General features: G+C 38.3%; 1 protein-coding gene across 2 annotated transcripts in view; it reads right to left on the reverse strand.

Moving 5' to 3' along the window:
• The window catches only part of fstl4 (follistatin-like 4), a 256,801-nt gene that overhangs the window by 55,822 nt on the left and 174,543 nt on the right, over positions 1 to 26,436 (reverse strand). For both annotated transcript variants that reach the window (XM_079585040.1, XM_079585041.1), the window contains exons 5-6: positions 25,589 to 25,770; positions 22,936 to 23,056 (exon numbers count right to left, since the gene is read on the reverse strand). In XM_079585040.1, coding sequence (XP_079441166.1) covers positions 22,936 to 23,056; positions 25,589 to 25,770 — 303 coding nt within the window. The remainder of the gene's footprint in view (positions 1 to 22,935; positions 23,057 to 25,588; positions 25,771 to 26,436) is intronic.

The raw sequence follows: 26,436 nt of genomic DNA on the forward strand, positions 1-26,436 counted from the left end.
CCCTCTCTTCTCATATACGAGTGCAGCAGGTGAAGACTGATAAGAGAACTCCTCATCCTCCGACAACATTCAGCTTCAGTATTTCATGCCTGCGAGACACACACAGCTGACTGAGGAACGGCGGGACTCATAACAGCGATACCACGCTCACCGAAAACATGGAGATTTTTAAACTGTTCAGGCCCGGAAAAGTTATGGAAATTAATATACATTTGTCAAACTATAGTGTGCATATACATATGCTGTATGGTGAACGTGATTTCATCAAGTGACACATGTCCCTGGATCAACATCTTTCTTCCAATCTATTCCAATTTCCCTTTGTTCCAATTTTCATCTCTCACACTTTTCCCATTTTTCTTTGTTCCAATTTATTAACATTTTTCTTTGATCCAATATGTTTACAAATTTCTTTATTCCAATTTATTCCAATCTTTCTTTGTTCCAATTTTCTAACTTTTCAAAATTGTATTTGTTCCAATCTATCCTTTGATCCAATTTATGAAAAATTTTCTTTATTCCAATTTTTCTTTGTTCCAATTTTAACAAATTTCCCCAATTTTCTAACTTTTCCAATTTTTCTTTGTTCCAATCTATTATAATTTTTCTTTGTTCCAATTTTAAATTTTTCTCTCTCTCCAATTTTCATACTTTTCCAATTTTTCTTTGTTCCAATCTATTCTCTTTTTTTTTTTGCTCCAATCTATTCTCATTTTCTTTGTTCCAATTTTCAATTTTTCTCTCTCCAATTTTCATACTTTTCCAATTTTTCTTTGTTCCAATCTATTCTCATTTTTCTTTGCTCCAATCTATTCTCGTTTTCTTTGTTCCAATTTTCCATTTTTTCTCTCTCCAATTTTCTAACTTTTCCCATTTTTCTTTGTTCCAATCTATTCCATTTTCTAACTTTTCCTATTTTTCTTTGTTCCAATCTATTCCATTTTCTAACTTTTCCTATTTTTCTTTGTTCCAATCTAGTGTTAATTTCGTCAGACTAGACGAGACGAAATATGTTCGTCAACGACTTTTTTTTCCATGACTAAGACGAGACGATGACGAGACTGCACTACAGTTCAAAAACGCTGACTAAGACTAAATTAACATGCATTATTGTTGACGAAAAAAGACGAGACGAAAATGTTTTGCATAAAATAAAAAATAAGATAAAATCTCTCTTCATTTTCGTCTACAATCGTCTCTGCTTTTTCATCAGCTGTTACGCCTTTAAAATATTCCGAATGAGTTCGCGCTGTTGCTCAAGTAACGTTACGAAGCTATGGTGTAAAAAAAATAGCCTCCTGGAAGTTCCGGGAGTCTCCCGCATATTGATAGCGGCTCACTGATGCCCGCGAATTAGTTAAAATCTCCGGAATCTAGAGCGAGCGCGCCCGCGAGACAGAGACTGTGCCCCAAACCGCGCAGCGCGTGCACGGCAGAGAGGGAGAGAGAGCAAGAGACCGCGCGCGTACCTCATGAAGTATCATCAGAGACGGGCTCTGGTATCATCATGAAAAAAACTCAGCACCGGGGAGCACCCCCAATCTGAAACGTCTTCCCGCGTCTTTGTAACTTCAGTCGTCTGTTGGGCCCCAGGTTTTAATTTGTGTTGGTTAAAATACTCTTCAGAACAGGTTCCTCATTTGTAAATGTGTCTCCTCAGAAATTGAAAACCAGACATGTTTAACAGTTGCATTCAACAAAAATCATTCAACAAGTGTATTTTGTCAGGTTCTGACATTTAACCAATATTTGAGATATGTGAAACACTTTTATACTGAAATGTTAATCAGAAATAATCTCAGTAATAATGTGTTATTTTTAAAAAAAGACGATTTTTTTTACTAAAACTTGACTAAAATGAAAAGACTTTTAGCCGACTAAAACTTGACTAAGATACCTTAAGTTCTCTTTTGACTAAAACTAGACTAAAATGATGAGACTTTTAGTCGACTAAAACTAGACTAACAAAAAAAGATATGTGAATGACTAAATATGACTAAGACTAACAAGGACATTTGGCACAAGACTAAGACTAAGACTAAATTAAAAATAGGTGACAAAATTAACACTATTCCAATCTGTTCCAATCAACCAATCAGATTTGAGGGGCAAGTTTACAGTTTGTGTCAAGTTTAGGCGTAAAGCAGGGTTCTGTGCTTCTACATCAGTTATTCACCATCATTTCCCTCTGATTTTAGGGATAGTGTATGGGTAGGGTTAGATTTACAGGTAGGGATTGGGTAAGGACTACATTTTCGGACAGTAATGTTGTTCTAGAATCAACAAAATACTGTATGTTGACCCAGGAATATGTTGCACTTGGCAAAATCACGGTGACTAAACATATACACCCTTTTCAAACATTAATGTCTTCACTGTCTTTTCTGATCAATTTAATGCATCCTTGTTGAATAAAAGTGTAAATTTAAAGATATGCCTCGCATCGGGGTCCTGATCACTCGGTCAGGGTTTATACTGGGCTTCCGTGAAGAAAAACAGTTCCTAGCGAGAACCTTTGAGCCAAGACAAACATTTAAGGGATAATGTTCCGTCATATCGCTCATACAAGGCTTCTCACACTCATAATGACAGGGACATTAAATATTAATTTGAACCATTTTAAAATCTTACCTGTTTATTATCTTATAATTCATTACAGTGTACGAAACAATCGTTCTAGCACCAAGACGAACAGTCCAACAATCCTACTGTAATTCTTCTATTAATCCTGAAGTCCTGCGGTTTCAATAATTGAGGCATTGTTTAAATTAGTACATTTTTAGCTAACTGTGATTAGCATATGTTAATTTCTGAAATACATAACTTAGACAGTTTCCTCTGATTAAACTGTAATGTGGACTCATGCATTTTCTGTAAAGCTGCTTTGAAACGAGGTGTATTGTGAAAAGCGCTATACAAGTAAATGAGAATTGAATTGAACCAATCAGAATCAAGCAATTCAGAGAGCCGTGCAATAAGATAAACATTAAAAAACGTTGGTTCGCCGGTGAATAATTTTTAGAGTCTGTTCTTTTTCAATGAATTGGTCAAACTGGTTCATAAATAGGCCAAGTTATTAATTAGCAAATCAATCAATCTGCTTATTAAAAATCATTCATCAGAAATTACTAAAAACATTAGGAAAGAAATGTTATCAGAGGAGACTTATGCATTTCAGAAATGTACATATACAAATCACAGTTGGCTAAACAATTATTAATTTAAACGATGTATTAATTTAAGGCAGATATAGTGAACTCATTGAAGTAATGAATACTTGTCTGTTAACAAATGCTTATGACATTTAGAAAGATGTAGCATTGGTGCATGTTGATTCAGAGTTTGCGTCACAATACACACACAACAGAAAGATGCATCAACATTAATAAAAAGTCTTTGAGATGATTTACAAACTTCAAAGCTGCCATTATGCATTATGGAGCGGTGAGGCCAGAACGAACTCTTCTCTGCTCAGCACTGCACGTCACCGGCTCCCTGCAGACGTGAAGGACACGCGCTGTGATTAATCTCCGGTTTACTCAACCAGGACAGGGCTGGGGAACTTCTGAGAGCTGTAAATGCTGAGTGTGATGTTGGAAGCGCTTCTGGATCACCGTCTTATCTGACCTAACTGTCTTAAACCTGAGGGAACGATGACCACTGTAACCCAAACCTGAACAATGGCCCCGGTGGCTCATGGGAACGATCCTGCAGTCTTACAGTTTCTCTTTTGGACTCAGTATTGTTGTTTATAGGACTATACAACAAATCATTGAACAACGGAAAATAAATATATTCATCAGGCAAATGTGGCATTAATCTACACTGTTCTATTTATAGCAGATGAACAGATGTTCACACACAGATGCCACAACCAACAAAACGTCTGGACCAAGAATGTTTGGCAAACACTTGATAAAAGCTTCACACATCTGTAGTGGACTAGACGACACTTTTCTTCTTTTCCTTCTTAGATTACAGGTGAAGAGTACTCAATGCCAACACCAGTGCAAACACTGTATTTTCCGGACTATAAGTCGCACTGGACTATAAATCGCATTTATTTAGACATTTATTTCACAAAATTCAAGACCAAGGACAGACATTTAATCTGGAACGGCAAGTTATTCAGCTCCACAACAGCACACAGAACAACAGCTGAAGGTGTCCGGTGTGTTAGCGTAACACATTAACAGTTATTCAGCGACACAATAGCACACAGAACAACAGCTGAATAGTGTCCTGTGTGTTAACGTAACACATTAACAGTTATTCAGCGACACAACAGCATAAAGAACATATACCTGGGAGGCTGAATAGGCTAAACTAACATTAGCCAGCGAGTCCAACAAGTTACCGGTCAGCAAGTTCACCAAGCTCCCGATCTCACTCCTCAACACTGAACTCTTCTTCCTCGGTGTCGCTTCTGATCAACTCCGCTAACTAGAGCGCCCTCTCGCGGCTGCAGACGGTAATGTTTTCTCTTGGTTCATCTCAGTCAGTATGAATTCATTTTGATATATAAGTCGCACCTGACTATAAGTCGCAGGACCAGCCAAACTATGAAAAAAAGTGCGACTTATAGTCCGGAAAATACGGTAACTTTACTCCGATCACTAGCACAGTAATACTGGTGTCTCCTAGATGCCTCTTATTTCCCAGAAGATGAACTTTACCTAAATATTTACCACAATATAAGTCATTTTCAACCACAGTAAAGAGCGCCATCACATTATAGTAATTCTGTCTGAATTTAAAGATGCTTCTTACTGTCAATAAAAATGTTTATGTTAAACTCACATCAGACTCTGTGACAACCGGATATTTTTGACAGAAAACAACCGATCGTATCTTCATTGATGTTTTTTTAAGATGTGTTTACTTTGCTTACAACAAAACCAACTATTATCTAAATCCCTTAATTACTTTTGAATTATTAGCTGTGTATCCGAGCATCAGACATTTGAGACTTTTCACCTGCGACAACCGCAAGATTTTTTATTAATACTTTTTGAGAAATACATACTCTCGCTTACTCTCACTTAATAGAAAACCGACCGACATTTAAATCTCTTAATAGAGCAAAAGTGACCGATGTTAAAATATTTGAATGGAACAAAACTGACCGACATTTAAGGCTTTGTTTACACGGAAACGATCTGAAGAGAAAACGCAAAAGTGGCGTTGCTTTATCACTTTTTATTCTGCGTTTAGACGAGCATTATGGGGGGGAATCTGTGTGCACATGGTGACGCAAAAGTGTGTGAGATTGGATGTAGTGTGCACTCCAGACGGCTAGGTGGCGATGTGGAGCACTGAACGTGAAAGAGACGCTGACACAGTTGTTCATGTTTAATACGGTAAAGCTGCTGCTTTAACCCTCGGCGCTCTTCGCCTGTCGCTCAAAAATGACAGAATTTTGTATTTTATTTTTGTCAATGAAATTAATGCTATATTTTAGTTTGATAATGTTTTGTTATGTTCCTGTACTGGCGCATGCCTGTGACGTAAACGCGTACGTGACGCCTTCACTGTCTAGCAGACTTTTGCGTTTTTACCGTTTTTACCCTTTAGACGGGAAAGTGGCGGTGGAGCGTTTTTAAGATTTCCACTCTGGAGGGGGGTTTCACTTTTTTGCGTTTTTAAGCCCCAAAACGCTGTCGCCGTGTAAACGAAAGGCACAACCGATAAAATATTTTTACGTTTTCACCCGCGAGCGTTCTCGTGTAAACAGGGCCTGAATCTCGTCATGGAGCAAAAATGACCAACAAAATAGTTTCAACAAAATGTTGTTCCACATTTAAATCTCTTAATTGTCTTGATCGCTCAGTCATGTGTCTCGGTCACTGCAGCTCTGATATATGTGCTGGACAACACTATAAATACAGTATAACTAGACATAAATCCACCGGATCACTCATAACATCATTATATGAAATATTATCGCCCACTAAAACTTGCTCTATGGTAATGCATCAAGGCATTATAGACATACCAGTGTGACTTTCTGTAAAGCAGCTTTAAAATCAATGTGTGTTGTGAAAGAGTTTCTAGTAATGCTACTTTAAAAAGAGTTATACAAATACACTTACACTTGACTTGATGACCGGCAACACTCATACATCCACCGTTTCCAAAAGCAGAGTATATGCCTATTACAGTCTCCATATTCCATTATCTTTCCAAACACATGAAAACAGACTCCTGGTAAATTACCATTGATTATTTTATTATAAACACTCTTGGTCTGACACTAAGCAGAAATGATGTTTGCCGGCACTAATGCTTAAACGGACCAGCGTTGAACTGATTCTTTCATTTCCTGCTCTAATAAACTGCTGTCGGTGCAATAAAGACTTTCATTACCAACAACATAAAAAAGATGAGTGTGTTCAATGCTCAAACACAACAAAAACATACACTTCGTAATGAAGTGGTCACTTATCTTATTGTGTGCTGTATCCACAGTTTAGTGCAATACTTGTTTTCAATGCATGTTTCATTTGTCATTTTTACTCCACTTTAAAAATACATTTTGAGTTAAAAGAGAAATACTGACAATTCAATTGCTTACTTTTTTGAGTTAAAGGCACACCGCGAACTTCGTGACCTAAAGAGTTGAAGCATATGAGTTATTTTAAATGATTCCTCAGGCCAATATACAGCGCTTGACACTATCAATGCTCCGAGCGGGGCTGCCCTCTTGAAATACCGCCTATGTAAGTTTGGAGAAGACGCACCGTATTTGGCCAGGTCATGTGACCTGGAGAATGCCTGGAGAACGAATCACTTTACGACCGTCACGTGACCACAAGCTCTGATATACTCAAGAAGCGAACGCTTTTGCTACTATTTTTCCGCCTACTCGACTCCTAGCCATGGCTGAGGCAAGGAAAAAGTTTAAGAAAATGATGACTGAAAATAAAACATAAACATCGGTATAAAAGTGGATATATAATGTAATATTTACTGCGAAGTCGGGAAATCGTGTAACAAAACTGATATAAGTCAAAACCTACGGCCGTTATTTGTAGGCTTCAGTTTGTTTGTCCTTTTACACATTCATATATGTGTGTATTATTCGTGGCTTATATGATTTTAGATACAAATGTCTATGTATTATTAGAGGCTTATATGATTTTAGATTCAAATTCATAGTTTACTACAGGAAAAACACAAATAAGACGACGTAAGTCCGATCTAAAGATAAGATGACTCAAAAACAAGCACAATAACAACTTAGTTTTAGGTACAAAACGTCTATAACCTGCTCCTGCCGATCGACTGCACAGTTTATCTCCAACCCAAACACCTGAAGCAACCAATGAACGTCTTCAGGATCACTTGAACATTAAAGACAGGTGTGTTTGATTAGGGTTGGAGATGAACTGTGCAGGACAGACAGGAGCACGGTTGGGCACCCCAGGTCTACGCGACTTACCTGACCAGACATTATTTTCTGTTCACTTTTGTGCAATTCATTTATTAAGTGGATGTCTTCTTGACTTTTGCGACAGTGCTGCGGCGCTTGTGGCCTCTAGGGGGCGCTAGATGTGAAAGTTACAGGTATAGCGCCCCTAGTGGCCAAAAGTTTCGCGGTGTGCCTTTAAAGAGCCATTTCTACCAATTTTGTTTTGGCATAAATGGATGTACGTAGCTTGGTTTAGTGATGTTAAATCATTTTTTTTATTTAATAAAATCAGTTGGCTTAGATGTTTCCATTGTTGAAACTCAGGCTCACTGGAAAAACGTGCCTGTGGCGACATTCCTGCAAAATGATCTTATGTTGTTGTACGTACATGACAGTTCTGAAGTGAAATACCCCACAGATCATTTATTATACCATGTTTTAAATGCCCATTTGTTGAGTGGAAGAGAAAACACACTTTGTTCATGTATCTTTAAATGCAAATGAGCTGCTGCTCCGCCCCCTTTCCAGAAGAGGGCGGAGCCTGTACAGCTCGTGCCTCGGATACTCTGACGAAAACTAAAACATCTGTTTGGTTTTGATTATCATCTAACGCTCACATGATGTTTCAGTTCTTCATCCTCATGAACGTTTATTATCTGCATGCGTTTTAAAGCCATATCAATCTAAACTTCTGATTTATGTTTTTCTTGAGCGCACACAGAAAGCTGGATGTCAGACGGAGTATTAAACTAAGTTCTCTTTCTCGTCTTATTGAGCTTAAACTGTTAAAAACACACAAAGTTCACATAAACAGTCGGTTATGTCTGTGAAGGTAAAAGCATGGAAAGAAATTGCATGCGTTTATTAGATCTTAAAGTGGTATTAGGTATTAAAGTGACAGTAGCGTAATATACAGCACCTACTGCTATATATGCTGATAATATGAATCAAACTACAAAAGAAAAACAGAAAAGCACTCACTGCTCTTGACTGAATAACTTTAGTAGCTTTAATACAAATACATTTCCTACTTGAATGCTGCTGTTAAACGCTCTGGCGAGGAGATGAACATGGCGGACTGTGAACAACTCACTGAGGGCGGAGTTTTGCTAATATGGCGGAGTCTGTCAGCAGGGGTGGGCGGGGTCTATGCTAATAGGGCGGAGTCCGTCATCAGGGGTGGGTGGGGTCTATGCTAATAGGGCGTATTCAGTCAGCAGTGGTGGGTGGGGTCTATGCGAATAGGGCGGAGTCCGTCATCAGTGGTGGACGGGGCCTAAACAAATGTGACGCCACAAACGCAACAATCTGCAAACAGCTTGTTCTGAGACACTGCTCATGATTTATGGGGATTAAAAAAGAGGAGTGTGTGGATTTTAACCACCAAGGGTGGTTGTATCCCCTTTAAGCAGTAATTATTGATTTTTAAGTAAAATCATTTTAAAATGGCTTCACCATGAGATTGTGTTGACACGGGATCGGAAACACTTGTAGCCTTTGACACAGAACACCACACACACATTAGCAGCAGTGTGTGTCAGGGATCAGCAGAGGTATCATGTCGTGTCAGGCTCGCGTGGCAGATGTCATCAGTCATGACACCCGACAGCAGTCATGTGACCCGTGCAGATGTTTATGAACACACTAATGTGATTGCTCAGGGATCGTGTCTGTGCGTCCTGAACCACAGTATTTAGACCGCGCACGTTACAGGGTGTGAGCGCGGCAGATTGCAGCGGTGAGACAGACACAATAGATTAGAGATTATCGTTTAACAGCAACCCACCGCATTCCCCTGCACAGGCTAACAGAAAACCAGCGATGTGTTTTCCACAGTAAATCAGTTTTTGAAAAGCGCAATATCAAGAGAAAAGGTCAATCTAACCTTGCTCTAGGAGTTTCCTCTTCTCTGATCAAATATAGGGTCTAAAAACCATTTTGTAGCAATATGACAGCAGAAATCCCTTCCTCCACCCGGCTTAGTGCCGGCCTCAGACGTAATGACAGAGCTGGATACGCTCAAATGCAGGAGATTGCTTTTTGTTGCTTCTAGACCAAACACTGCGTTAATCGATACCAATCCAGATCCGCCGCATGAAGAGTAAATGAAGCCGACTTGCAAACAATTAGCAGTGATGCCTGTCATGTGTAAAATGAACTAAAACCACATCAAACTCTCATTTCAATATGTACAGTACAGTGCACCCCATCCATTTATTACCTTAAAAAGGTAAATTTAGGTATTTTTCTGATGACAAGAGAGCATTGAAAAGTTTAAGATTCTTAAAAATGAAATACCTAGATCTAGAAATATAATGATGTATCATGAGGCTGGTCAGATGGATCATCTCAGATCATCAGGTTTAGTTCATGTAGTTCCAGTGCTACTGTAAAGCAGAAGAGAGAAGTTCATGTTCATGTTTTCTCTGTGTGTTGCGGAGTTACTGTGTCTGAAAATGCAAACTTTTGATAAAAGGTTTTGTAGTGCAAGTTTTTGAAAGCGATGCTGTTATTGTCTCTGTAAACAACAAATGTGAATGCCGCCATGCGCATGCGTGTTATGTGTTCAGTCTACAGTGTTTCTTTACAAAATAACAGCGTTTTTAGTCGTTCTCGTGGATCCGTGTGAGCGGGGATCGTTTTACAATGTTGTCGCCTGTACAAGAAATACGCGAAGTTGTCGTGTAAACACACCATAAAAGTTCATAAAACAGAATAATACACCAATACACCAGTACAAGTACAATACTAATGTATACTTGAGGTGAAAAAAAAATCATCAACAATGGTGCCGAGTGAAAATATTATTATAATACAGAATTTTATTTTTCTTGTGATCAAAGCTGAATTTTAAACTGTGATACATTTTTTTTTCAGGATTCTTTGATGTTCAAAAGAACGGCATTTATTTAAAATATTATATTTTGTACCATTACCCAGACAGCAACATCTGGTACATGTGGATTCGATGTGTTCCAGATGTGGGCCGGATCTGAGCCGACACTAATGTTGCTGTCTGGGTATAAATGTCTTTACTCTCACTTTTGATAAATGACAAAATTAATTTGCAATCAAATTTAAAAAAAGGAGGGCAAACATTCCTATATCTTATATTTTGGTAGAAGTCAGTCAAAGTGGACAGCTTGCTCTATTCCTAAAAGAAAACATCCAAGGCCAAAGACAGCAGGACAATCCCAAGGTGAAAACACTGCAGCGCAATTATGAAGAGAAATAAATGACACTGAAATGTGGAGCTAACTGATTTGATATTGTGGAAATATGATTTGCGTCACACAGTCACAACAATGTGGAGCGGAGAGATTTGTGAGCCGTGGTGTGGAGGAGGGTAATATGACAGCAATGAAAGTGATGTTGACGTCTCACCACACTCATGTCAAACTCAATCAGAAGTGCTGACAAGCTATTACGGACCTGTTGGCAGTGTGCATTTAGATTCACGGCTATAATGGGATAATGAGCGGCCTGGGGTTTTCATCTAATTACATGTCAGCGGGACGCATTATGTGAGATCTGCTAACCTCAAGACATATATGAAGATCTTTCACACAAACCTGACATACATCACCGCCAACTACGCGTCTTGCTGTGCGCATCCACTGTGAACAGCAAGTAAAAGTCTTCTAGTGTAATTGTACAAACGTCCTTCAGCTCGTGTGTTTCTGCCGTCAAATCTGCACTGATGTTATCAAGGAAACATAAGAATAACTTTCATATTGTTAGTAATATTTTAGATATTTTAGAACTGGACTAAGCAAACTCAGGTTTACTTGATTATCCAGACATAAAAAAGAAAAAAAAGAAAATCATGATTATCATGCTTTTGAGGAAGGTTTATTTGTTCTCTCAATCATCATTATATTATATGTTTTAAAACTACAGAGCTTTGATCATAAAACTAAGTCTCTAAATTAGGGCTGTCAAAAGATTAATCGTGATTAATCGCATCCAAAATAAAAGTTTGTGTTTACATAATATATGTGTGTGTACTGTGTATAATTATTTATATATATATATAAAAACACACACTATCATGTATATATTTAAGACAATTTGGTTATATTTATATATAAAATATTTATATATAATATAAATTATATAAATGTATATACAATATATAAATGCAAATATTTCTTAAATATATACATGAATGTGTGTGTATTTATACATAATAATTATACACAGTACACACACATATATTATGCACCACAAAACACAAACTTTTATTTTGGATGCGATTAATCACGATTAATCTTTTGACAGCCCTAATATAAATATCATCTTACTCAGACATTATTGGCAGATATCGATATTTATATGCATATTATGGTAGTATCTGCAATACTATTATAAAGATCTCATAGATTTACATCACAAGCATCAGAATTTGATCTCACCTGTTGTCCATATAAATATCAGCATCTGCACCAATTTGCATATTTTTGCTCAATTTGAGCTTCTGAATAAAACTGAGCTGTTTTTTCCTTCATATTATCACTATATTATACTATGTAAGCCAGATGTACCAAATATGAAATGAAATATGAAAGCGACTTTCACTTCACCGTCAGAGGCCCAATTAAAGCAACACTTCAAACCCACACTGTAAGTCTGAACACTGCACAATTAATCAGTCAATAATCATTGCTCAAAACGGCTGAATTATAGAATAATCAGTCGGGCAAAGTGCTTCTCAATTTTCTCTTCACGTGCAATCAAGCTGGACTGATTGCTGATTCACTTAAGGCATTTTTCCATCCGAGGGCTCGTCTAAAGGGATCATCTTCAACCTGTGGATGTGTGATATCAGCATCACCCAGTTGCCACAGCAACAGCGATGAATGCATGATGCGTTTAGACTGACAAGGATAGTAAACCATGATTGTGGGTTCAAGAGGTGCTGATTGTTGTCTGTGGTGCACAGATGTCGTGCGTTTTAACATCACACTCACACTACAAAAGCACTATTTAAAGCAACAATTCTTGTTCTGCCATCATTTACTTCAAAACATTTTTGAATAATTTGTTTCAAACTAATGATTCAGAGTGTGTATCAAACTGCCAAAGTCATGTGATTTTCAGTAAACGAGGCTTGGTTATGACATGAGCTTTTTGTGCTGACCATTCTGACCAGCAGGTGGCGTTTCCAGCACTTCGAATTATTTTGTGAAGTTCAAATAGTTCAATTGATTTAAAGTTTTGAAAAGCTTTGTTTCACCGATCACTATCAATTAACAGTCTTTATCGTAAATCCAAAACACTCAGGAGATCTCAGGAGAAAACATAGGGAATAAAGCAAAACCATTTAGTCCATAAAAACGAACTGACAGAACATGACTGCAAACTAAGCGCTATATAAACACATGGCAAGCGAGGAAACAAAACGAGACTAATGAGGGAGTAGTAATGAGTAATTATGAAAACCTAAACTAAACAGAGTGGAGAAAAAGGAACTAAAGGAAATAGAACTGAATGCCAAAATAAAAGTCCAAATAACAGAACATAATTGCGACACTTGAATAATTAAATTGTCTGTGTTTGGTCAAAACATGAGGAATTTTGAGGAAGAAAAGATGTCATATCGATCACAAGTTCAGTATGGAGTACCACAAGGCTCAGTAGTAGGACCGCTGCTGTTCACTTTGTACATGCTAGCCTTGGGAGATATCATTAGGAAGCATGGCATTAGTTTTTTACTGTTACGCTGATGATACTCAGCTGTATATTTCTTCACGCCCCAATGAAGCTTATCAATTCACAAAATTAAAGGAATGCATAGCTAATATAAAACATTGGATGACTAATCATTTCCTACTACTTAATTCTGAAAAATGAAACCGTTTCCATTTATTTGACCAGAAACCTCTGCATGTATTAACCCAGAATTCTGTCTAACACTTGATGGGTGATCTGTCAATTCTATGTAGTCGGTCTGGAACCTGGGTGTGCTCTTTGATAACAATCTTTCATTTGAAAGCCACATTTCTAGCATCTGTAAAACTGCATTCTTCAATCTTAAAAATGATCTAAATTACGACATATGCTCTCAAAGAAAAATATGGAACAGTTAATTTAAGCATTTATTACCTCAAGGCTAGATTATTATAATGTTTTATGGGTGGTTGCCCTGCATGCATAATAAATAAACTCCAGCTGGTCCAAAACGCAGCAGCAAGTGTTTATGATGTTTGTTATTTTTGTGTTTTTTATAGTCACTGTTTTTGTGATTAGTGTTCCTTTTAGTTTTTTATTACATATGGTCAACTATTCACTGCTAAGATGGTTTGTGTTTAGTGGACTTCAGAAACAGTGATGCAGAAATGCAGTTGTGTGTTTTTTGTTTATTGCGTCAATTACATCATTCTAAAGTCTGGGTGTCTCTTCTGAATGAGATATGCCTGTGTGCTTTCACAGAGCGGGATCATTTTCAGCTGTTAAAACATTAAGATCAACTCCGTTATTAATTTTTTAAGAAATCGTTTGGCTTCAGAAGACTTGCAATACAACACGAGGTGTTTATAATACTTTCATACTGTTTTTGTTTTGGTCAGTGTTTGCCAAAATACCCACTGCGCCTGTATTGTGTTTTATATTGTTGAGAAGTGGGTAAGGTTAGGGTAGGGGTGGGTTAGGTACTCCGAAACATCTATACAATATTCATAATTTCATTATATTCCATTTCTACTTTTACAAATGCACGCAAAAAAAAAAAATGCGTCTTGATCTGACGAATAAGGCAAACAACTGAAAGCAATGGCGTACACTGCATGTCGAAAAATTACTTTAAAGGGCTCCTGAGCGTTAAAAAGTGACGCCGAAGGGTCTTAACCAAGCGTCAGTATGTGGCGAGTTGGGATTGAGAATGTGTTGCTGTGGTAGTAGATATTTACATCTGACTGACAACACAACAACACTTCAACTACCACTTCACCTTGTCTGTTCAGTCAGTGACAAGGAAAGAGATGCAGTTAGCGAGTCAGAACACTGCTCAGAGTTGTCCCTCAGTGGTGTAAATCCAGCTTTTAATGTAGTTTATGTGTCTATGTGGTGTTTTTAATACGCTTTAACACAATCCATGTGTAAGTTCATAAGTGGACAGCATTGCTGAGTATTTTCTGCTTAAAACTGCAGTGAACCAAAGACAGTCTCAAAAACACGGTTTGAAATCGCTGGTGTTTCTGACGTCACACACTACCTTGTAACCAATCAGATCAACGTGTGATCGTCACCCAGTGGATCTCTGAGCTGAGCGAGTGAGTGGAGGCGGGGCTCATTTGCATATTCATAGAACTGCGCATACTAAATGAGGCAAGGGTATCGAGTTACATTCGAGCTATTTAAAGGATTTTTTTTTTAAATATGTAATTTTGGTGATCAAAGATGAGTTTTAAGGGATACAATGATTGACATTTTATGTATTTATGTATTTTATGTATTTTATTGTCTGAAGTGATTGAATAGCAGTGGTTGTTTTAAATTTGCTCTGTAAGTAAAAGTGCCTTGCCTTGCCTACAGGGGGACTTTAAGCAAATGTATGGGGTGCAAGAAACGTCACTGACACTATAAGTGAACTTCAAGGAACATATTAAACAAACAAACACACAAAAAGTCAAGACAAATGGAAGAAAAGGACAAATCCAAGCAATCACGAAAGTATATTAAAAAATATATTTTCCTATATTAAGAAAAGTACAGTATCTGCCAGACTCTGAACCGCTGCATCATGACCATTTTCTGCCTCTGGTACAAGAAGCTGAACACTGAAGCCTTTCAGCAGATTAGAGTCTTTCTGCTGCCAGTGTGTGTGTGTGTGTGTGTGTGTGTGTGTGTGTGTGTGTGTGTGTGTGTGTGTGTGTGTGTGTGTGTGTGTGACGGTGACGGCGCTAGGAAGAGCTGAACAGTCCATCGCCTGAAGCATTTGTTTGAAGTCAGACTCTAGCTCAGGCCTGCAGAAGGAATAAATCAATGCAGCCACGGTAATGAATTATTTCCTTTTTGCAGACCAAGTCGGAGGCTGGGATAAAAGAAGCCCACATGCGGAGCAGCCAACAGCCGAGAGCCGCTCCACGGTCATCAGAATGCTGCAGCAGCACTTGCGCGTTTGCACATGCAAAGCGTGAGAGAAACTGCCGACCCTCCACTAAACGCTCTTTTCTGCGCTGCCCAAGATCACATGTGGAATAATAATGATTTTCTTAAGCGCTGGAGTCATCAAGAACGTGGTATAACTTTTTACAAATATGACCTCCATTTTGGTCTATGTAGATCTACAGGAAACATGGAGTCAGGGCTATTATAGTTAACTAAAACTAATGTTAAATGTTAACTGAAGTCAAATAAAATATTAAAAAACTTTAACTCCCTCGTAATCTTTTTCTGTCACTCACATGAGATTCACCAATAGCAAACCACATCCATCCAACCATCCAATCAACTCCCCATGGACACAATCAAGATTAGTTCTTGTTCCATAAGACGTTTCACTCAGACACAATAGGGAAGAAAAGACGGTCGCAATGTCCATGTCGTGCCGATTTTTAAAGGTAGTGTTGCAATAAATAACTAAAGGGACCCTTTTGGCGTTAGTTTAGTGACGTGCATTTCTCTTGGACATGCTCAACAGCCGTGCAACTGTTTTACAGTGAGTGACTGGCCTAGCTTTATCTCTTTTACAACTGCGAGTATCGCGGAGACATGAGCGGGCGAGAGCACGGCCCTCACTGTCACTGAATCTCACATGACACCAAGAAAGGAGGTCCTCTGTGCTGGAGAAAGTACACTTTTCTTGGCATTCAATCTCAACCCCAACTTTTTCAAATGCCAAACCGCCAGCTGTTCCGAGTCTCCTGCATGGTAACACAGAGTCCGCATATATTTCTGCGGTCGACAGAAAAAAAAAACAATCAGTCATTAATGTTCGGGCGCCAGACAAGTGTACACCTGCCACAAAGATTTATATTATCGTCCCGGATAGCTATAACAACCACCCGTGTCATAAAAAGTGGGGAAAAAAAACAACATAAGAAATTATATGCAACTCTCTTTAATAAGATTAACAAGTTGTTGTTTTTTTTATCACCACAATTTACTTAAAAAATAATAGAAGAATAAACAAGAGAAAAATCAACACTTTAAATCATGGTACGTTAGCAATATATCTTCAAGTTCAAAAAGAGAAACTCCAGTACGATTCAAAACTTGTGAAAGCATCCGTAGGCCAAAAGACACTCATCTAATAAACTTTTAGGACGAGCGCCTAGTTTCTCAGCTGGCCATTCGTTGTTCAACTTTGACAGAGCTCGAGATAGTACCTCCACCAGCTTCTCGAAAAGAGCTGAAGATTACTCTTCCCCCATTTCGACGCTCAGCACATCTAGTTCCTCAGAACTAGCTCCGCTCCAAAACACATCACACAAAGTTCGTGTGCATCCCCACCCTTGAGATAATGAGGGCAGGGAGAAGCACACAACTTAAATAATTTTTTGGTCGCCATTACAACACTGATATTGAGCGGTGCGATTTCGGGATAGACAACAATAAATACGACAGACATATTTCGTCGTGACGTCACCCGCCCGTGACGTTCACTCTCGCCATTGGACTAGTTGACATACGTGTTTCAGACGCAATCACACAGGGGCGTTCCCAAAGCGCCATCGGTGCAGCGCGAGTTCCCTCGAAAGGGAAATACGAGTATCGGATCAGGACTCAATATTCAATGACTCGGATCGAGGGCAAAAACAAAAAAAAACCTTGATCGAGACATCGCTAAAGATTATCTTCAAATAATGGCTTAAATTCTGGCTGTTTGTGTGACTTCACAAGACTTCACAAAACAGAGCACAAGTCGTTAGACAATTTATATGTCTATTTTGGAGCTTGACAGCTGTGACAGGACTGCATACAAACGTGTTCACGCACACAGGTTTGAGAGTGATGAAGCAACGGCAGCATTTCATCTTTGAGTCAGCTCTTCAATATCATTTAATCTACTGTAAGCATGTCCCAAGATATACTGTAACCCTCCTTCAGTGTGAGCCCCAGCACACCTCTGCTTAACAACACATGATTCGAGCAATGATTCATGAATGAATCAAACTGCCGGTTTCCAAAGCGGCTGCAAAAATGTGCATTTATTAAACCTTTTGCCAGCCTGTGAAACACGTTAAGCTTTGGGAGAATTCCCAGACACACATTTACACTTCCTCCTCATCGCGTGGCACAAAACTCAGATCTTTCCAGAGATTGCGGTGGCGCTGACTCTTCCGGATGACTCACGGTGTGGCACACGTTACTGCACGCATGGCTGATTTTATTCTGGCTGACAGCTGGCTCTTCACATCGGGCCACAATGGATTCAGGACAGGACATGACAATATCAGCAATGACAGCGGAGGCTTGTGTCCATCTGTTATCAGGAGAAAAGGGCATTAAAACTTTACGCCGTTTCAAGACATGCTGAAATTAATTCAACTTGCACGACTGGCATTACCACAGAAACGGTCCAGGTGCACTTAGTCACAAAAGCTGATTTAGGTAAACAGCAACTTTAAAGAACTTCAGGTTCCTGCCGGAGTGAATACAAATGTCTCATAAAGCAGCGAAGAAGACAAAACCGCAAGACAAATGTGCGTCTCAAACCCAGGCTGTGTTTCGTGCTTCTGGAGTGCAATGATTACTTTATTCGAGAACGCATAAGCAGATTAAAGCTCCATGTGAAAAAAAGTGTGTTGAATGTGCACTTCACAACTTAAAAGTACATAACAAACAAATCTTGTCGTGCTTCACTTATTTTGATGTGTTGACTAACATACTAAAGCACTTGTAAAGTACTTGATAGTACTTTTAACTGTAGTGTGTTATTCAAAATTATATTTAAATTTAATACATTTTAAATGTGCTAAATTGCAACTTCATCTTTAACCCTCTGGTGTTCTTCATGTGGCAGTCAAAAATGACCAAATGTACTATATTTTAGTTCGATAATGTTTTTATTAAATATTTTGTATTCATATGGGATTTTATGGTACTAAATTATAGTTATGCAGTAGTTATAACCCATTTATTAACATAATCATATGAAAACAAAACAAAACTTTAAAAAAACTTATTTTTGGGGGGGTTAAAAATCATCAAAGAGCACCAGAGGGCTAAATATGTCTAATTACAAATATATTTAAATAAATTATACAAGTTTCAGTAGAAATTACATTAAAGTATATTGTAGTGTACCATTAATGCTACAGTTTATAAAAAATGTCAAAGACAATAGAAGTAATTATGAAATTACACAAAAAGATGAACTTAAGCGAGTCAAAAAGCTCTCAAATATTCAGCTTCATACAAATTGACACTATGATACATTTTTGTTTAATTGTAAATAACATCAAGTGTCCAAAAATAAGTGTCCAAAAACATTATATTCAGTTTGCAGAACTGATTCTGATTCTGATAAGTATATTATTTTAAAGCATTTGAAATAAAGTATTTGAAGGCTTCATAGAGGCAGAAACATCACACTGTCTTCTAATACACCTCATTTAAGCAGCATCACCTCCAGTATAACTGTCACAAACAAGTCAATCCCACAATGCAAATCTTCATCCAAGACAGAGCTATACTTATACTCATGCACTCCAAAAATAAGATTAGGTTACACTTTATTTTAAGGTGCCATTGTTACAGTGTAATTATATATTTAAGCACTGAGTAATATTAATGAACAACATGCACTTACTATAGGGTTAGGGTAGGATTAGGAGGTTGGGGGTTAGTTCGTTGCATGCAATTATGCATAATTTACTGTTATTACTATGGTAAGTACATGTAACATATGTAACAAGGACACTGTAAAATAAAGTGTTACCTAATATTATTATTGTATCCAATTTTTGCACGTTGCATTTAAAATTGGAAGTTATAAGTGCACTTTTTTTTAGTTATCTCATCATCATCCGACTGCAGTATTTGTGTGGTTTCTGGAAATGAGTCTCTTACGAGGGTTCACTGCAGTTAGTACGCGAGACAGTGACGCTAGTGTCTTGGTTGGACGTGTTTAATTAACTCCTTGTCTGATTCAGTAATTCAGCCCCTAGAGAGAGACCTGCGACCCCGTCTGATGTCTCAGATTCAGACCCGCTACCCTTCAGCACAGGAGCCCTGCTCTCCGCGGGACCTCTTTCTCAAACCATTACACCGTTCACTCGCTCGCTCGCCCAGATGCTCTTTCTCTCTGTCAGGAACACTGCTATAGGTGATCATCGATCGTCTGTCTCAGGCGCTCCGGCTTCGGATGGGCACGTTCAGCAGCTTTTACCAGCGACTCTGTTTTGGAGGCTCTTATATTTCTATGGAGTCTTGTTTCCGTCACAGAATAAAACATTTGAAAAGATAATTGCGATTTTTCATCGTACAATTCTGACTTTATATCTCGCAATTCTGACATATTTTCTAAGAAAAAAGTCCCATTCTAAGAAAAAATATATACTGAATAAAACATTTGAATTTTTCACAAAGATAATTGCGATTTTTCATCTTACAATTCGGACTTTATTTAGCAGAATTGCAAGGATATAAAGCATATCTCGCAATTTATATCTCGCAATTAATATCTTGCAATTCTGACATATTTTCTCAGAATAAAGTCCCATTCTAAGAAAAAAATATATACTTTTGTCTCAGAATTACGAGTTTATATCATGCAATTCTGACTTTATATACTACAATTGCGAGTTATAAAGTCAGAATTACGAGATACAAACATGCAATTCTGAGAAACAATGTCAGAATTTTGCAATTATTGCATTTATAGCTCACAATTCTGACTTTATAACTCGCAATTGCGACTTTATATTACGTAATTCTGAGATAAAAAGTCAGATTTGCTAGGTGTAAACTCACAATTGTGATAAAAAGTCGTTATTACCTTTTTTATTTTTCGTTCTGTGGCGGAAACAAGCTTCCCTAGTCCTGTTTGCGGTCGAAATGTTCTGACGATCTGAGCATGAACACACATTTACTGTTGTAGTTTCTTCACATCACTGACTTCACTACTTTTCATTTCTTCTTCATACTACAAATACTTCATTTTCACAGTTCGTTTCTACACTGTTGTCGTATTTCTGTGCTAGAAACGGAGCCTTATCGCTAGGCTTATGTGTTTTATTTCTGGTATAAGCGCTGAAATCCAGGACTGTCAGATTAGTTCAAGCTGCAGTCTTTTCAGATTAATATTATATGAGCTATTTGGCACGTGATCTGCTTTATTAAACCTAATGTGCAAACAAACTCTAATGTAAGGTGTATATTTAACAGAGAGTTACATAGACACAAGCTTTACACACTTTTTGACTTCTCTAGATGTGAATGTTGCCTAATGATACAAATCTTGTGTTTTTAAAATACTTTCTTTGGCCAAATTTTACGGGAGCATTTTATGAATGCAATCCCAGAATGCACTATGACAAGCTCAGTGAAAGATTTGAGAAAAAGCGGTTTATCCCACTTTAAGAGCAGCACGGCCATTTGCCACATCAATGTTTCTGGTTTCTGCGGTCCTTCTCGTCCAGTAATTTTACCTGCACAAACACAGCCTGTCATGATGCTTGATATTGCAAACTGGTATTTGTCATCATATTTAAATCTCATGATCATAAATACACTGGTTTCTAGCGCAAATACTTGTACTGTTTACTAGTTATTTCCATATAGCGCCGCCGCCTGATCAATCAGAAACCTCACACACTCACGTACTTCTGCACTGAAAAATAAGGTGAATAAAAATACAATCACTAAATCCAAAAAGTGTCAACAAAAATAAATCTTATGGGCTAATGTTTTAACAAGTATTTGGTTGTTAAAAAAATTAATGTTCATTAGATTATTACATAGTTTGAGGTTTATTACCTAGTTTTTTTTTGTTTTGTTTTTTGTAAAATGAGAGATTATATGTAAGACTAGTAGTAATGTTGGTTTATTTAAAAAATAATAGTTGGCTATTAAGTATTGATGTATTGATTAAGTGTAACATCAAAATAATTCAGTGCTGAAGAACACGTGACAATGCTGAATGGTCAATACATCTCAAAACTCATTATTGTGTCTCTAACCATTATTGTGCATATTATAAGCTGCTTATGAATATATGCCTTTACTGACTCCCCATAACCAGCTAATGAACAGCTAATGAACAGCTAATGAACAGCTAATGAACAGCTAATGAACAGCTAATGAACAGCTAATGAACAGCTAATGACTACTTGAGACCACTTACCAGCTTAAAACAATAAGGTCACTCGATACCAAAAAGTGTCAACAAAAATAGTAAATGTAATCTTTTGGACAATTAGTTTGTTAAAAAATGTAATGTTCATTAGATTATTACATAGTTTGATGTTTTTTTTTAATTTTTTATTAAGAGATTAGATGTTAGACTAGTAGTAATGTTGGTTTATTTAAAAAATAATAGTTGGCTATTAAGAATTGATGTATTGATTAAGTGTGACATCAAAATAATTCCGTGTTTAACGACAACTGTCCTCAAGAACACGTGACAATGCTGAATGGTCAATACATCTCAAAACTCATTATTGTGTCTCTAACAATTATTGTGCATATAAGCTGCTTATGAATAAATGCCTTTACTGACTCCTCATAACCAGCTAATGAACAGCTAATGACTAGGTATTAACCAGCTTGAGACCACTTACCAGCTTACATCAACTGAGACCATACATGAAACTAAAAATATGTGCACACGTTTCCTCTCAAAGCTCACAGCATAAGAAAGTTGAATAACACGTGTAAAGCAATTTAGTCAGACAAAAAAAAAAAAAAAAAAAAGTGTAGAAACAAGCAGAGGAGCATGAAGTGGGATCTCCTCCGGGACGACTGTTTGCACGGAAACAATTTCAGCAATGATCCTTTCTCACGAGATATTCTCCAGATGACATCCTCCAAAATCCCACCGCAGCAACACGGTTAACCTTGAGAAGAGCCTGACCGATGCAATGCTTTATTACACGTCAGCCTCCTCATCTGATGACCAACACTGGCCGACGCACACAAAGGCATTAAACTCATCATTACACAGGTAAATGACTGGTGCTGCTTAATGTTGTTTCCGTGGCTGGATCTGATAGGGTCACACATCTCCTCTAACACCGTGATTTATATCCGCGTGGAATGGATGTATAATTTTAGTTGCGGTTGCTCATTCGGGAAGCTGAGGCTGTGAATTGCAATGCCAATTCCTGAAACGAATGAAACGAGAGCGTTTGCTTTATGCGGCGTGGGACGATGGATGATACGAGATAATCTCGGCTTGCCATCTCATCTCTCTTTTTCAGCCAAAAGCACTCATCTCTCATCATCGGGCCATGATTAGCATTCATTGGCCCAAAGGATCAGGTGCAAATGTGTTTCAGAGAGAGGCGTAATGGTGCCTGGCTCACTGAGAAACCTGCAGATCTGCCACACGCTGAGAGAAGCTGATGTGTGGGACTCACGGAAAGCTGTGTAGAGCTCCTGAAGGGTCAGGTGACCGTCGTTGTTGTAGTCGTCGTAACGCAGGAGGTCCTGCATGCTGCACTCCAGTAAGATGTTCTCCAGATGCTCCTTTACGGAGATCTGTGAAAGAACAGGAGATGAACAACGTTATCGATTGCAGGTACGATGAAGCTCTTGTGTTATCTCACAACCTAGATGTTCACAAGAAGAGTCTGAGTTTGCAAAACCAGGAACCGAGCCAGCAGGAGCTGAATTAAACCTGGACTACTTTCAGTCTTTCATAAACTGAAAAGTTATTTGGTTTAATTCAAAGCAAATCCACTTAATCCACCAAAATACACTGAATTATATCAACAAAACTAATTTTTTAAGCACTAAATCGGGTAGAAATAGCTTGTCAAGGTAAAAATTGCAAGTAACCTATTTTTACAGTGATTTACTCAATTACTGTACTGAAAATAAAAAAATAGTCAGTATCAATGTACTGTGATATTGCATTCGGTCCGAATGTCTGTCAACACTATATCAACAGCGAAATTAATCTGCAGCAGTCCGATGGCACGAGAGCGAGCGCTGTAGGTGGTTTACGGTCATTATTATTGTAATGTTATGTGCTTTGAGACATGAGTAATCTACGCTGTCTCTCGTCTCGTGATGCTTCGCAGACTCTGCTGAGAGCGCTCATGTGTTTTGAGACGGTCTGAAGGGATCTCATGCTTTCAAAGCTAACTCGCTATTGCTAGCGCTTCTAAAGTGCCCACCTTTAAACCGCCTGTAAACATACTTTATCACTAGAAACACATGCTATCATATTATGTATAAAATAATAGTTTTAGACATTACACCCTACATAGAACCTTTTTGGGATGATTTTTTTTTTAAATTGAGTCAAGAATAGAGTTCTATATAGATAATAATAAATAAAAATTCTAAGAGTGTACATGTAGTTTTAATCATAAACCTTACATAACAACTTAATCATATGCCAGCTTTGGAGGTGGTTGTCTTTTGGAGCTTAACAGACTTAAACTGTCTATAAACTGTCATGTAATCAGGGCTTGACATGAACACCCGCCGACCTGCCAAACACGGGTTTATTTCAGCAGTGGTGTAACGCAATCTTTCCTATGAGCCGCTATGTTGGGTTGAATGTTATATATAATATAACCTATACATTTTCAATTGTAGTGTTTTAAAAAGCCATCTAAAATATTGAACTAAATGCAATGCAGTGTTGTCAAAAAGACAGATTTTTCAATACTAAAATATCTGAAACACTTCCAATAATCATTTTCCGCAGAACAGATACCAGCTGCGTTCTCTCTCTCTCTCTCTCTCTCTCTCTCTCTCTCTCTCTCTCTCTCTCTCTCTCTCTCTCTCTCTCTCTCTCTCTCTCTCTCTCTCTCTCTCTCTCTCTCTCTCTCTCTCTCTCTCTCTCTCTCTCTCTCTCTTATTTTTTGCTGATTATTGCACTTAAACAGTCAAATATACACAAAATAATATCAATAATGTTGATCTTGGTGGGTATTCGTGTAAACACAGTGAGTTATGTTTTAGGTGAACGTAACCAGTTGAGAAAGAAACACATGTGTAACAGTGTAATGGATCTGTGCGTCATGTCTTAAAGTGACAGCAGCCTAGTAAACCTGCTGCCAAATTATGATATAATATTAAAAATATATATATGGCCATTTTCCCCCCATGGTATCAATGTAAAAACTGTGGGAAGTAAAGATGCTGAGTGGCTGTAACTAGAAAACCACTAGCCACAGTTTATGTTTGTAATGAATCTTCAACTTTGGCTTCCACGGAAAAACTGGAACATATGAGTTTGGGATGACATAAGGGTCGCTGTATAATGTGCAGTCTGATGATCATTATTCCTCATTATTACACGGCTCTGTGGAATGCTTGATTCTGATTGGTCAATCGCAGCATCTAGCGGTGTATTATTCCCAGATAACAGCCGCTGAGAACAGAAGCTCATCCGGGTCACTGAAGTCATCAGCGCTATACGCTCGCTAGGAAAGTTTTTTTTTTTCGTGGAAATTTTGCGTTTGGTGAGCTAATAAAATATTAAAACTCAGTCAAATCAAGATTTTTTGTACAGTTATTTAATTATGCCGTCCAGTATCGTGGACTCGCTCTCTTGTTTCACACAAACGCTGCGGCGGCCATTTTGTGACTATTGTTTTGTTCACTGTTGGATTATAAGAAACAAACAGGTATGGTTTTAAAAGAGTTTAATCTGAACTCAATATCTCTAATCCCCATAATTATTTATGTGTTGAAATGCTGTGTAATAAGTGTATGACTGTATACCGTATCTCTGAAATGTCTGTCTAGTTTGAACTCGCTATCTCCGCGGAAGCTTTGCGTCTAAAGACCTAATCAAATATTTTAACTCAGATAATTTTTTTGTGTCTTATTATTTACTTAATACTTAAGTAGCCGTGTAATAAGCGGGATAATGTACATCCAGCCGGTTGTTATCTCAGAATAAACCCCGTCAGGCTGAAGAAGACCTGATCCTGATCACCCCGTCGGGGTTTATTCTGAGATAACAACCGGCTGGATGTACATTATCCCTTACATAAACCCTATCAGAGTAATGGCTGTACGATATCCCTTACTCCCCATCGCTCCTCTTACCTCCGCCAGCTCTTCACTGCTCAGCCGGCCGTCCTGGTTTCGATCTATATACTTGAACATGGTGTCCACCAGCGTCCTCCTCTGGTCCATGGCGTTGGCGTCCCCGTTCGTGGAGGTCCTGGGCTGCATATCCAGCAACATGTTCTTCAGCTTGTTGTACTCCGCCATGGTGCACGTGTCGCCTGTAAACACACACACACCACAGGGATTTAATTATCCGGATGCAACCGAAGGCGAACGAGGCATTTCTGGACAGTCGTTCAACGCGGGGGTCCCAATTAATGCACTGTAATCCTGCGATTTACACTGAAAACAAAAGGTAAACATTCTCATTTAGACACTTTAGTGTATCGCAGCTTCTTTCGGCGTGGAGGAGGGATTAACAAGCATGTTTTAAACTGTCACATTAATTCCCATGGGGCTCCGCAGCTCTTATGTCTATGAAAGACGGCGGGGAAAATGAGAACCATGATTAATCAAGTGTGGTAGTGACTGTTTATGCCTTACTGGCAATAACATTATGCAAACACAGCCCACCCGCTGAGCCGCTCTATAAGACCCTCGAGTGGGAGGAAGAGTGTCTGGTGTATCCGGCACGAGATGACAGCGGACGGAGGCAGCGTACACAAGGCTTTGCTCGACTGATGAGAAGAGGAAATATGATATGAATAAGTCATTAGGAGACATCCCTCTACATGACGGATCAGAGCTGCCCGCTGAGAGGAGTCTCACTACAGCCAACGGAGGGAACAGCAGGAGCGGTAAATGACCGCGGTAACTTCTGATCACCGCAGCTCGACAAGCTCAAACACGAATGACGGACTCTTGGCCTCATCGACTCTCAGGGA

The sequence above is a fragment of the Phoxinus phoxinus genome, assembly GCF_949152265.1.
Source record: "Phoxinus phoxinus genome assembly, chromosome: 17".
Taxonomy (NCBI): domain Eukaryota; kingdom Metazoa; phylum Chordata; class Actinopteri; order Cypriniformes; family Leuciscidae; genus Phoxinus; species Phoxinus phoxinus.